The 13,580-nt window shown below is 44.4% G+C and overlaps 1 protein-coding gene across 2 annotated transcripts in view; it reads left to right on the forward strand.

Moving 5' to 3' along the window:
• Positions 1-1,264: 1,264 nt before the first annotated feature.
• The window catches only part of LOC144127930 (cell death-inducing p53-target protein 1), a 55,919-nt gene continuing 43,603 nt past the window's right edge, over positions 1,265-13,580 (forward strand). The window contains exons 1-3 of one of the 2 annotated variants that reach the window (XM_077660936.1): positions 1,275-1,410; positions 2,753-2,851; positions 10,526-10,613. In XM_077660936.1, the coding sequence (XP_077517062.1) occupies positions 10,529-10,613 (85 nt within the window). In that variant the 5' untranslated portion in view covers positions 1,275-1,410; positions 2,753-2,851; positions 10,526-10,528. Of the gene's footprint in view, positions 1,411-2,752; positions 2,852-10,525; positions 10,614-13,580 lie in introns of both variants that reach the window. The other variant, XM_077660935.1, reaches the window with a different exon arrangement.

Below are 13,580 nucleotides of genomic sequence, written 5' to 3' on the forward strand. Positions count from 1 at the left end.
GTGGAGTAGATGACTCTGCTAAGAACGAAGGCCTGGATTAGTTTCCTGGTCTCGGCTTCTTTAACTCCTCCTCGCCTATTCGCGATGCGTCTGATGAGGAAGGAGATTTGGTTGACGGTGTTTCTCAGCTTCTTAATTAGTGCGTCGTTTTTTCGGTTTGACTGCATCAGCATTCCCAAGATTCTTAGTGTTTCCACTTCTGGGATGGCTGCCCCTTCCGTGTATATTTTGATCTCAGGCGCTTTTTTTTTGACGCTTTGGGTGTAGGATGAGGAGTTCAAATTTTTTGGGGGAACACGCAAGTCCCGCGGCTTGTGCCTCATCTACTACTACATCTGCCGCTTGTTGTAGCGTATCTTGTATCGTGCCGATATTCCCCTTGGTGGTCCAAAGGGTGATATCGTCCGCGTACAAGGAGTGTTCTAGGTCTGGAATTTTGGCGAGTTCGCGTGCCATTTTGATGAGGGTTATATTGAATAAGAAGGGGGAGAGGACCGATCCTTGCGGCGTTCCTCTGCTCCTAAAGTGAAGGTGTCGGATTTGATTGTGCCAATTTGAATTTTAGCCGTTCTATCGGAGAGAAAGTCCTTGATGTAGTTTAACGTTCTTTCGCCTACGTTCAACGGTGAAAGAGAATCTAGGATTGCTTTGTGTTAGACGTTATCAAATGCTTTGGTTAAATCTTGAGCTAGGATTGCCCTTGTGCTCCTTTCTTGCTCCTGAGATAGGACGTCGTTTGCTAGTCTGAGCATCGTATCCTGTGTTGATAAATATGGTCTAAAGCCGACCATAGTGTTTGTATATAAATTCTCTTTGTGCGTGTGGGACTGCAGTTTGTCGAGTATGACGTGCTGAATCATTTTTCCTAAGCAAGAAGTAAGCGAAATAGGTCTGAGATTTTCGAGCGCGAGCTTTTTGCCCGGTTTTGGAATGAATTTAACGATGGCGTGTTTCCAAGACGCTGGGAGTTTTCCTTCCCTCCAACATCCGTCCGTGAGGGCTGCGATGGAAGCGCCTTAGCGTTCGTTTTAAAAATTTCATTCGAAACTCCCGCGCTTGTTGAACATAGGTTACCCTATTTGGCTATAATGACAGCATAAACTTTCTTGGAAACTTTTTTCGCTTAAAGATACCTAGCTGCAATGTTCTTCTGGAAACAGATTAGACTTTAAAAGAAAAACAAACCATTGTGACAAAATTTGTCGCGCTCCCTGGCGTTCATTTTAAAAATTCGGTCCGCAGAGCAGCCTCAGCGCTCATGAGGGTTCCTGAGCATAAGGCCGTAGTGTGCAAGTAGGGTGAACCAGAAGTTGGAGTGTGCGTGAGTGAGCGCTTGTTTACAGCGGTGCTGGCAGTGTGTGTGGTGTCGGCGAAAGTAACCGCGTTGGAAAGCTTCTCTTCATTGGTTCGGTAAGCGCTGCTTTGTGTTTTCATCTGTTGGCGTGTTTTGACTTTCTGGTTTGCAGCCTGTGATAGGTGCTGTAAACAACACCGCGCTCTCCCAAAGCTCCTCTCGAATGTCCGGGAACGGAGAACTTCCTTCGCAGCTGTGGTAGAGGCGCATCCTGTTTTTCGTAGCATGTGATCGTGCAACTTTCTAGCGTATCAAGCGCATCATCGCGATGCCAGTGAGTGCGCCCGCTAGTAGCGGAGTGTTTCGTCTGAAGTAGGTTGTGTGCAGGCCACCTGCAAAGTCGCCCGTTCGTGCCTAGTGGTAGATGAGAACGTATTTAACGGGATCGCGCTAGCGGGTGTCTTGTGTTTTCAGCTCTGTCAAGCTACAGGAGCTGACCTTCAAGTTTCCGAGTGGCGCGGGCAAGCAGCCATGCGACGATGAGTCAGACAGCCGCGTTGCATCGCTCCCATGCACTCGTCGCGGAAGCAGGCGTATCGCGAACCCCGTCAGCTTGCACTGCAGCAGCTCACTCACTTCTTTACGAGTGGGTACTGGTAATAAGGGAAGGTGCGGTCAACCAGGCGACACCCATTAGCAGCTTCGCGGCTTCGAGTGTGCCGAAGCCAATGGTGACGTGCACGATGCTTTGAGGAAGTGCGGTCGTCGAGCTGATGTAGCGTCCAGGAAGCTGATAAATTGCCCCCTGTGACGTCCGGTCTCCGTCAGCAGCTTGGCTGTGTCTTGCTGCCAGTACAGCGCTTGCATAAGCACGGTGACGCGCAGTCTGACGGGGACACCTTCGCCCTTGCTGCACGGTTTCGCCTGTCGCGTGGAACGAAGCACTCACGTGCCACTTTGCCTGCGGTGCTGTTCTTACTGCCGCTTTTAAAGTGCATTTCGATTAATTTTGGAAAGAAAGTGGTTGCAAACAGTTGGAGAATAGAAAAATTGCAAGCCGTGCTTCTTATATTTTCGCGTGTGCAGGAAGAAAGAACGAACACCATTAGTGCTGATTCATTTAATGGTTCCCGCTCAGTACCGACGTATGCGAAACTGTGCAGACAGGGGAAATTGTAGCAATCATTCGGTAACATGACGGACCTACTCAAGAACATATTTGCTGTGGATGACGCTTTATGTCTGTCAGTGCTGGCAGTTCTTGCTGCTGGCCTCAGGAATAGAAGGATTACCGAATGATACATCCTGCAGACCATTAGAAGTAGCCAGCCACAGGGCTGACTTCTTTTTCAGTTCGTATTGCATCATTTGTTGAAAGCAGCAGTGGTTGCCCTGGAACCATAGCAGCAACTCTATGGCTTGCAGTGTACACATTGGAATAGTGTTATTTCATTGCAGCTGCAGTGCTGGATATCTGCAGTTGTGTGGGACGGGAAATTGCCACAATCACAGTGGTGATCACCATTACTGTGTACATGGAAGCACGTGGCTTAAAAAGTGAGGAAAAAAACTTTTCTGCCCCTCATGTACGCATGTTTTAAACAATGCAGCTACTATCTTGTCACTGATTACAAGTACTAACAGCACCCTATATGCTTGGCATGCTTTGTCAGCATCCCTTGGAACTCCTGCAGCCTTAAGCTAGGGTAACAAGAATTGTTACCAGGGATTTGCAGAGTCTGTCATTGGAAAATGGGCACATCAACTATGTTGCAAGCATTGTACATTGTCCTCCTTGTTGCATTGTTTAAGGGAATGTTAACATGCCTGCCCATTGGTTGTAAATGGTTGTGTTTAACTTTTTGCTGTGAAAGCAGCTACTAACACCACCGCACACAAAATTTTGCAACACAGACACACCCGCATGGACGTCTGTAGCATGCTGATGTTGATGAGTCGTGACACTACGGGTCCCTGAGCATCCGCAGGGACATCCCCGCAGGGGGATAGTGGTGAGCAGTGCGCCACCACGGACCCGAGCACCGCTTTATCGCTTTGTTAGTTTTAAAGCATCAAGTCGATGCTTCTTTGAGATGGTAGTAATGCCGCAAATGTTTGTAGTGTTTGCTTGTATTGTGTGTCGTCGAACAGAATGCCAACCGCTCCTGGCCGTGCAGAATTTAAAGCTGATCGCGAACTTTCGAGATACGGCATGGAAAGTTTCTGCAACATTCTGGAAAAACTTAGAATTGGCTTTGCTTGGGGGTGATCAGTCAAGATAAATCTTATGGCGTCTTGCATTGCAAACAAAGCGATAAAGTGTCATGCCAACAGCTTTGAAGCATGACCAAACGAACACTACAAAGATTCGCGGCAGTGTCGTTCACATTTCAAACCTTGCAAACATCGAAAACCTTTGGTGGTACCCCTGTGACTTCGTAACATCGCACAGGTCTTTAAACACAGTAAGCGGTGTCATTTCTAACAGTGACTTTCTGCACATAATAGAAGAAGAAATGCTCGAAGAATCCGCAAAGAAGACAAAAGAAATTCCCCAAGCACCTTGTCCTGACCTTTCCCTCCTGCGCCCTGCCCAAATCAATAGAGGTAGGATACGCAAAAATCTCTGTCCGTCCATATATACCTAACCGTCGATGCTGCTTCAAATGCCAGAGGTTTGGCCATGGCTCGCAAAGCTGCCGTGGCTGCGATACCTGTGCCAAATGTGCCTCAAATGATCATCGATCCGACTGTGATGCTGCGCCACGCAGCATCAAGGCGACCACGCCGCTTATTCAAGGTCATGTCCTGCATGGAAGAAAGAAAAGCAAATAATTTCCATAAAGACCAAAGAGAAATATGACATTTAAAAAGGCAAGAAAGCGTTACCCAACGACTCCGAGCACACTCTCTGTTCCTGCACATACAAACTTCACCAATGTGGTGCGTGGGCGCCGGCGCACCACACTGGTCTTCCGTACCTGCTCAGCTCACACCCAGAGAGGCTGAGGCAGGGCCACCCACTCCCCTGGCAGATGCAGCCAGAGCTGCTATGCCACCCTCAAAGAAGGGCTCGCCGGTCACCAAGTGAGCAGCCCGCAAGGCTTCCCCTGTTCGGGAGAAGCCCGCGAGTTCCCCTCGGAACTCCAGCTCCTACACTGAGGCGATGGATACAAGTCAGAGCTCGCCTCCACCACAGTGGCACTGAAGCTCTCTTGACCGAAGAAAGAAAAAAAACCCTCAATAACAGGCCCTCAACAAGGAGAGACCTAGGTTCTGAATACATCCCCCCAAAAATATCATGATTGGAACTGCCGTGGAATTCTCAATAACTATAGGTATGCAACAGATCTATTAAATTCTGTCTCCTGTAGCACTGTGTCTGCAGGAGACCACATTGGAACCTTTGCATAAATGTATATTTAAAAAGTATAAAGTCTTCCGCCGTGACTGTGAGCAGGCGAGTAGGTGCTCTGGAGGCGCTGCTGTTCTAGCTCAGAGTGGTGTTACAACCCATGGAAGCTGCTGCAGTTACTGTTCTTAGCTTTCAACCAATTACTGTATGCTCAGTTTATCTTCAACCACACCTCACAGTAACACTCTGTGACCTAGAAGCATTTTTTAATCGGTTACCAGAGCCATATGTGGTAGTTGAGGATTTTAATGCACACTCCTCATTTTGGGGGAGTGAATAGACAGACGCCAGAAGCCGTGTAATAGAAGATTTTATTATGCGCAAGAATGTTTGCCTACTCAATACAGGCAAACCCATAAATTGCTCTCCATCCTGAGGAAAAATGAGCTCATAGACTTGTATTTTAGCTGTTCATCCATTTTTACCGATTTTAAGTGGGTTGTCCTTGATAACCCGTACGGAAGCGATCACCTTCCTATGGTGAATAACATTTCATCACCACCATTAATCACCCCTAGTAAACCACGCCGTTGGAAGCTGCACTTAGCAGCCTAGCAACTGTTTCATGAAAAGGCCAATCTGGAGAAAGTATATTCAGATAATGTTGGCGTTGACGAACTGAACGAAATTTTCACAACTTGCATTATTCCTGCTGCGTGCCAAGCTATTCCTTAGTTGCCAGGAGTAGTACGACAAAATAACAAGCTCTGGTACACACAAAAATGCTGACAAGCGAAAAAGAAACAAAATAAAGCCTGGGGAGTTTTCCAAAGATACCCAACGCACGAAAATCTCGTATATTTTAAAAAGGCAAGAGCAAAAGCATGGTACATCTGACGCAATGCTGAAAAAAACATCGTGGAGAAACTACGCATCATTCATAAATAGTTCAGCTACATTCAAACAAATGTGGGAACAAGTCCGCGAACTTTATGACAGCTTTTCTCCTTTCACAATTCCTTTCCTAAGAGCTCTGGACACACAAAGAAGTACAAAGGAGCAAGCAGGCATCTTAGATGAACATTTCTCAAACATTTACAGTTCTTCACACTACACAGATTTAAGTTTTAAAGTATAGAAACAAAGCGGAGAAACACAGACTTCCAACAGCTGGTTGCAGAAACGCACCGTACAATGGTTTAATTACAATCCAAGAAATAAACAACGTTCTTTCAGATAGAAAAAAAGATTGCATCTGGCCCTGATAATATACAGTACTAAATGCTGATGCATCTTTTTCAACCATCTGTGGAAGCACTTTTGAAATTTTTTAACAAAATATGGCTATTCGGGAAAACTACCGGAAGCCTGGAAGAAAGCACTTATTGTACCATTCCTGAAACCTAGAAAGCAATCAACATCCCCCAGTAGTTACAGGCCAAAAGCCCTTACTGGGTGCCTTGCATAACCTTTGAAAGTGTACTGAATATAAGACTTAACTTTTCTCCTTGAATCACATGAACTTCATGATGTCTGTCAGTGTGTTTTTAAAGTGGCAGGCTAAACAACTGGACAACTGGTCATTTAGTTCGCCTTGAAAATACTGTCCAAGATGCTTTTATACGCAAAAAACACTGCCTTGCTGTCTTTTTCGACATCGAGAAGGTGTACAACACCACCTGGAGGCTCGGGATTCTGCGCGACCTAGCAGAGTTTGGCACCCATGGCAGGATGTTTAACTGCATAAATGATTTCCTGTCCAACCCTTCCTTTCACATATGCCTAAGCTCAACCCACTCAAGGAACTTTGTTAAAGAAAATGAAGTACTTCACGAGTGTATTATAAGCACAACGCTCTTTGTTATAAAAATAAATTCCATAGCCAGAATAATCCCAAAGTCCCTTGTGTATTCCGTCTATGTCGACTATCTTCAAAATAGCCTGCACATCCTCAAACCTAGTAACATGCAAGGGACAAATACAGTTTACAATGAATAAGACTGGAAGGTTCCATTTTTCCACACAGAAAACCGTGGCTATTCTTTTCTCACTCTAAAAAGGCTTACAAGCCGACCCATTCATTTACCTGAATGAAACGCAGCCACCCGTAAAAAATTAATACAAATTTCTAGGCATAACTTTTGACAAAAAATTCACTTTCCTGCATCACATCAACGCACTGAAAAAGTGAATTGGAATGAAATAGTAAGGCTTCCACAGTGTGCATCCATCTTCACTGCGGAATTTTACGCCATCTGTGTAGCGGTAGAAAAAGTAGTAAACAAGAACCTCTCAAACAACTTTATTTACAGAGACTCGCTAAGTGTACTTACAGCTCTTCGTTAAAGAAATGCATTCACTCTGTGGCTTGGTGACATCATACACAACATAACAACCGCCTTAGCTCAAGGGCAAAAATAAAACTCTGCTGGGTACCAAGTCATGTCGGAATGAAAAGGCAATGAGAGAGCAGACTTTTGCTCTGCTCAAGCTGGTGGCAAGCCGATAAAGAAAGTAAATGTACCTTTTAAGGACTGCATGAACTTCGTACACCGTAAATTAAGAAAAAAAATGGCAGTTGGCTTGGACCTACGACGTAAACAACAAACTACTCTTGGTAAATCCAGTTTTACGTGAACGGAAGTCATGTTTGCACCAGGAGCGTTTCGTTGAAGTTGTTTTATGTTGTCTTTATGTAGGCCCCACACACCTCACACACAACTTTCTATTGACAAATGAAGACAAACCTGTTTGTGAAAGATGTGGAGATGAACTAACAGTTAATCACATTTTATTATCATGTACAAAAGTAAAAAAAACTAAGGAAAATGTATTTTACTGAGTTTTATAATAAACACATTCCTTTAAACCCATTTTTCCTCTTGGGAGAAGATGCAGTTGTCGACATGTCGTTTTAAGAGAAACAGGTTCTCTCGACAAACCCTAAATTTTTACCCACTGCTTCGCTTAATTTTTTTATGCACCTCAGCCACCTTCTTATTCCTGGGAAGAAGACAGGATTTGTTTTATTGGTTGGGAGGCTCAACATCCTTGCCCAGCCAAGGATGGCTGCTGAGATTACCTGACCTTCTTTAAAGCTTTTAATATTAGCCATTCATAGAATTTCTTCCTTCATCACTAGGTATTACCTTTACCTAGTGATGAAGGAAGAACAATGTTTTAGGCTCTCTACACCAATGATAATTAATATTTCTATAAAGTTCTGCAGAAAACAATTTCCCTATACCTTGAGTTTGTTACACGATGGCCTGAGTTCCGTATGTGCCATAAAACCCAACACAACACTGTTCTGCTTTGGGCTAGTTCATTTATGCAGAAACAGTGCGAAAAAACATGAACGATGGGAAGACGCACGGACAGACAAGATAGACACTGTTCTGGCTTGGGCAAGTTCATTCATGTAAAAACAGCTCGAAAAACTAGGAATATGGAAAGGCACACTTATAGACAAGAAGGGCACTGTTCTGGGCTGGGCTAGTTAGTTCATATAGAAACAATTGGAAAATACAAAAACTATGCAAAGGCATACTGACAGACAAGATGGGCACTGTTCTAGTTTGGGCTAGTTTATTCATGTTAAAGCAGTGCAAAAAGATGAGGACGATGTAAAGGCACTCTTACAGGTAAGATGGCCACTGTTCTGGTTTGGGCCAGTTCGTTCATGTAGAAACAGCAGGAAAAAATGAGGACGATGGGAAGGCACACTGGCAGACAAAAGACGGGCACTGTTTTGGCTTGGGAAAGTTCGTTCATGCAGAACCTCGGAAACACTAAGCCGATGGAAAGGGACACTTAGAGACAAGAAGGACACTGTTCCGGTTTGGGCTAGTTTATTCATGTAGAAACAGCGTGAAAAAATGAGCACAATGGAAAGGCACACTCAAAGACAAGATGGGCACTGTTCAAGTTTGGGCTTCTGGTAACACCTTGCATATGAATGAATTAAGGTGTGAAGGACCTAACCATCATTTAATCTTGCCTGAAGTCATATCAGTGTCCCGATCCTCCTTTCCCACAAGATGTAGCACCACCTAGGGAGTGCACTAAGATTCGTCTACTATCCACATGACTGGTTGAAAATAGCCGCACATGGCTTATGTGGGCGTGATGGGGTTCTACAAGATGCCAACTACGCCAGCAAAGGGGCCGATCTGTGCTTGACAGCTGGCGGCATCTGCCGCTTGCACCTGTGATAGCACCAACTAAGCATGCACAGTGCAAGCAGGTGGTTTGTTTTCAATCAGTGAAGTGCGGGAGTGGGCAGAGGAGGAAAGGCGCACATGCACAGAGTATGAAAACGTACGAAAACGGTGGTCTTTGCTCTAGCCAATCTGTGTATTGTCCCTTCTTAGCACTTCTCGAGATGCTCAGTGTTTTGTTACATTACATCTCTCACTTTGTATGGACCTTCATCTCCTGTTCTGCCTCTTTATGGGTTAAGTACTGGTATGCTGTATAACTTCCATGTGCAGCCAGGTCATGAGTAGCAGCTTACCAGTACCCTGAAAAGAAAATGTATCTGTAACAGCTGTATCTTACTGGTACTCACCTAGGCGGCAGAAACGTGGAAGCTAACGAAAAGGGTGCAGCTTGAAGTTAACGCCACTTAGCAAGCTATGGAAAGGAAAATGATAGGTGTTATATTAAGAGACAAAAATGGAAAAGAGAACAAATGCACGTTAGTGATGCTGTAGTCAAAATCAAGAAGAATAAGAAATGGCATGGGTGGGCATGTAATCCGAAGGCACGATACTGAATGTTGTTAGGGTAACGCAGAGAATTCACAAGAGAAGGCAAGTATAGCAAGGAGAAGCAGAAAGTTAGGGGGCGGATAAGATTAGAAAGGTTGGAGGTGTAAGATGGCCAAAGCTGGCAAAGGATAGGGTTCAGTTGGAGCGATACGGGACTGCCCTCTATCCTACAGCGGATGTAGTTGGACTGGTGATGGTAGTAATGCATCATAATATGCTTTGTTGGAGCTGAAGGGATGTCCCACAACAACGCTTCGCTTTAGCGGACTCTTCCCAACCGTGCACATAGGTATGGGAGAGTGAATGCAATGGATATCTCAAATAAGAAAGTTGATGCTTGTGAAATGGTGGCTGGACACGCTGTTATGAGTTTGCAGCCACCGGCTGAGCTCCTAGAACGTGGTGTCTGCTTCTTTCATTGGTCTTTTTGTGGCATAATAATTCAGGACGAGTTCTTGAGTGGTTGGAACTGAAGAGCCATGCAACAGGCTTGTACCTGCAATGTGGAATGTATTGCTGGAAACACTCGTCATTGAGCACTAATTGCGAGAGTTTGTTAGTTGCCAGTGGCACACTATATTTTTTTAATTGCAATTGGACTGCTGTCTCTCTGCTGTTTCTTGTCTACTTTTCTGTGTTAATTTCAGTGTGTTATAGTGAAAGTTTTTGCATAAGCAGTGCAGTGCATTTTTGTCTGTGTCTTCAGTGCTCGGCATCAGATTGTTGACATGTAAAAAAACACTGCAAATTTTGTCATAAAGTGCTCGGATGGAAACCTGCCTGGCTTTGATCAGTATCAGAATTAGATGCGTAGGTTACAAGCACATAAGGCACTATAAAATGACCAAGACTACCCAATCTCTCAGTGATTTGTAATGGTGTCTATTGATAACCTTTTGTGAGCAATCATGATTTTTGCATCAATTGCTGCAAGGGCTCATAGAGTGGTCACTGTGACCAGAGAGAAATTGTCGCTTCTTTGGGCCTTTGAGGATATAATAAATGATGTGGTGTGCCTGGTTCTGCCCGCGTGCCGGGAGGGTATGGTATCGAGGAACTGCCAGGTGGCCTTGCTCATGTGATCTGCTTGTCGTGTGCCTGTAGGCAATGGCAGAACCAAGCAAGATACCTCCACCTGGTTATGCCGATCCGCCGCCTTCGTACCAAGCCTCGGTGCATGGCTTCCAACCCAGTGAGTACCTCACCTTACAGACCAGTGTTGCATATGTGGAGGACAGGACGTCGTACATGTTGGACATTCGTCCTGCAGAGTACCTAATTTGGCTGATGGTTGTGATGATAGCATGGCACCTTGTGGGCCAGCGGTAGTTGCTTCCTTCAGATTTGTTATGCAGCTTAATTATATATATATATATATATATATATATATATATATATATATATATTGCACTGGAGGGGTTGCTTCGGCTGGAAGCTTTTCAAAAGTACATGCATTTAGCATGATGTAGGCATAATTTGTTGGGCCCCCGAGCCGAGGGCAACTGCACTTTCAAAAATTCTAAAAAGTGATATGGGTGTTACTTACTGTAGGCTACGCCTTTCACTAAATAAGGAGACTAGCAGTAATAGCTGAAATGTTAACTATTCAATATTAGTTATTCAGCCTACTCATTAGTACATCTTAGCTGTGTTCTGATGCACTACACCGCTGAGAGTGCAAAGTAAAAAAAAGCGCTCTTCTAGCTCGAAAAGCCAGTTTTTAAAAATTGCTGAATATCTTAGGTGAAGCGCCTGGTATGCATTCAGAATGCAATGAAAAGAATAAAAACAGAATTTTAGCAGGTTAATAGGCGCTGTACTTCACCAATCAAATGTTGCGACGAAAAAACGCATGGCAGTAACAATTCCGTTCTTCTATTTTTCTTTGGAAAAACCTGTATTTAAAACTTCATTTTAGTGAAAATTTGAGCGAGTGAATGTTTACGAACTTACGAGTCCTTCTCCTTGGAGGAGGTTGAATGCACTCTGGAAGCTTAAGTTCATTTTTCCAGGTAAGCTGTTGTGAAGAAATGCCAACTGACTGCTCTTCCTACGGGTTTTCCAGTATTTTAATGCTGTTTAAATGCATTAACTATGACAGAGTCACCTATTCTACATTTGCCAGATATAAACCTAACAACTTTCCTATGTGCTCTGTCAGGCTGCATGATGCTTTTTTCGCGTATGGGTTCTACACTGGTGAAGCGTGTTCAAGTATAGACCATACACAAGTATCATAAGCCACTTTCTTAATGTCTGCTGGAACAGGTTTTTTACAGTAAAGCTCGTTAATTTGAAAATTTGGTTAATTCGGACTACTGCCAAAGTCCCGCCAAATGGTCATGCAAGTCTATGGCATCAGAAGCTCGTTTATTCGGACACCGCGGGGTTCACATCAGTTAATTCGGACTTGGCCCCCGAATGGGAATCGTGTCAAATGAAGTGCTCGATGGGCAGTTGTCCAGATATTCGTCCATGGGCCTGAATTGCATATTATATTGTCTCCTGCACCCTTCTGATGTGGGCGCAAAAGCAGCCATGTTGACGGTTGGCAGGTTCCCATCGATAGGCCAAGAGAGAGTCTGGCCACATAGTTTCGTTTTTGGAGCTTCTCTGCTAGTCCACGGCAGTGGCGGCTATCTGCTGCACATATCAGTGAGCCAGCCGATCCGCACAGCCTTTGATACGACGACTTCCTTGTTGCTGATCTTTTGTAGAGTGAAAGTGCTACTTCACTAGCAAAGCTGAAAAACCTGAGGTATAAGGGAAGCCTCAACTTTTGATGGGCCAGCTGTGGAGGCCTTGCGCAGCTGCTCTGTCCTGCCACTTGAAGGTGTCGTTCCACTCCGGCGCCAATGCGTGCGCTTTTCTCATTTCCGTCTAAGTGGTATTTCTTTTCTTCCAGCGTGCCGAAACTCCGCACTCGTCATGAGCGGTTCGCTGTTTGTGCAATGAAGACTCCTCATATGTGGCGCCACATGCGACAAAGCTCCAGCGCTACTATTTCGAAAGAAGTCGCAGGTGCCATTATCATTGTGGAGTGGTTCTGCTTCTGCCACTCCTGATAGCATGCATTATTGAAACATCTGACGGAACCGCGAGAATTGGCTGTTGTCGTGCGGTAGTTTGCGAGGGGGGGGGGCATTTGATAATTTGACATGCAGCACATAATTTGGACGTTTTTTCCACTCCCTTGCAGTCCAAATTAGCGAGATTTTATTGATGTTTGCTTTGCAATGCGCCCCTAACTTTCTCAATGCAGCTGTGCAAATATCAGTAATGTGTGCTGACCTAACTTATTATCAAGTGTAAAACCTAAGTGTTTATATTTCTGAATTTCCAAAATAATACTGCCGTGAAAAAAAATAAGGAAGCAAATTGGCAGATTTTATTCGAATCATTCATAAAAGTTTTTTCAGTGTTCACCTTCATTCTCCATTTGAGACACCACTCATTAATGGCAAAAATTGCTTTTCTTACAGACCTGTGACCATGTTTACATTAAATTTGTTCAAACCCTACACTATCATCTGCAAATAACTTAACAGGTACATCGTCAGGAGCAACCATAACTAAATCATGAATGTAAATTGAAAAACAATAATATTCCAAGCTCACTTCCTTGCAGGACTCCTGAATGAACACTGAGCACACTTGAAAGGGTCCAATTAATTTCTATGTGCTCTCATCTGACTTTCAGATATGTTGGAATCCACTGGATAATACAAAAAGGTGCACCCATGCATTCTAATTTGTACAAGATTGTCTTGTGACCATATCAAAAGCATTTCTTAACCCTTTGTGGTCCTTTGTCGGGCCCCGCCCAACAATGCAACTCAACCATAGCAGTCCGCTGTCAGGCACCGCCCGACAATATTTAAATGGTTGAATTGCACAAGTTTTGTTATTTTTTTTTGCCATGCAGGATGTGGGCATCATCATTATCAGCCTTACTGTACCCACTGCAGGGCAAAAGCCTCTCCCATGTCTCTACAATTAACCCTGTCCTTTGCCAGTGTCATCCACCCTTTGCCTGCAAACTTCTTAACCTCATCCGCCCACCTAACCTTCTGCTGCCCCCTGCTACGCTTACTTTCTCTTGGAATCCACTTCGTTACCCTTCAGGACCAGCGGTTATCTTGTCTCCTCATTACATGCT

Source organism: Amblyomma americanum, chromosome 4 (assembly GCF_052857255.1).
Source record: "Amblyomma americanum isolate KBUSLIRL-KWMA chromosome 4, ASM5285725v1, whole genome shotgun sequence".
Classification (NCBI taxonomy): Eukaryota; Metazoa; Arthropoda; class Arachnida; order Ixodida; family Ixodidae; genus Amblyomma; species Amblyomma americanum.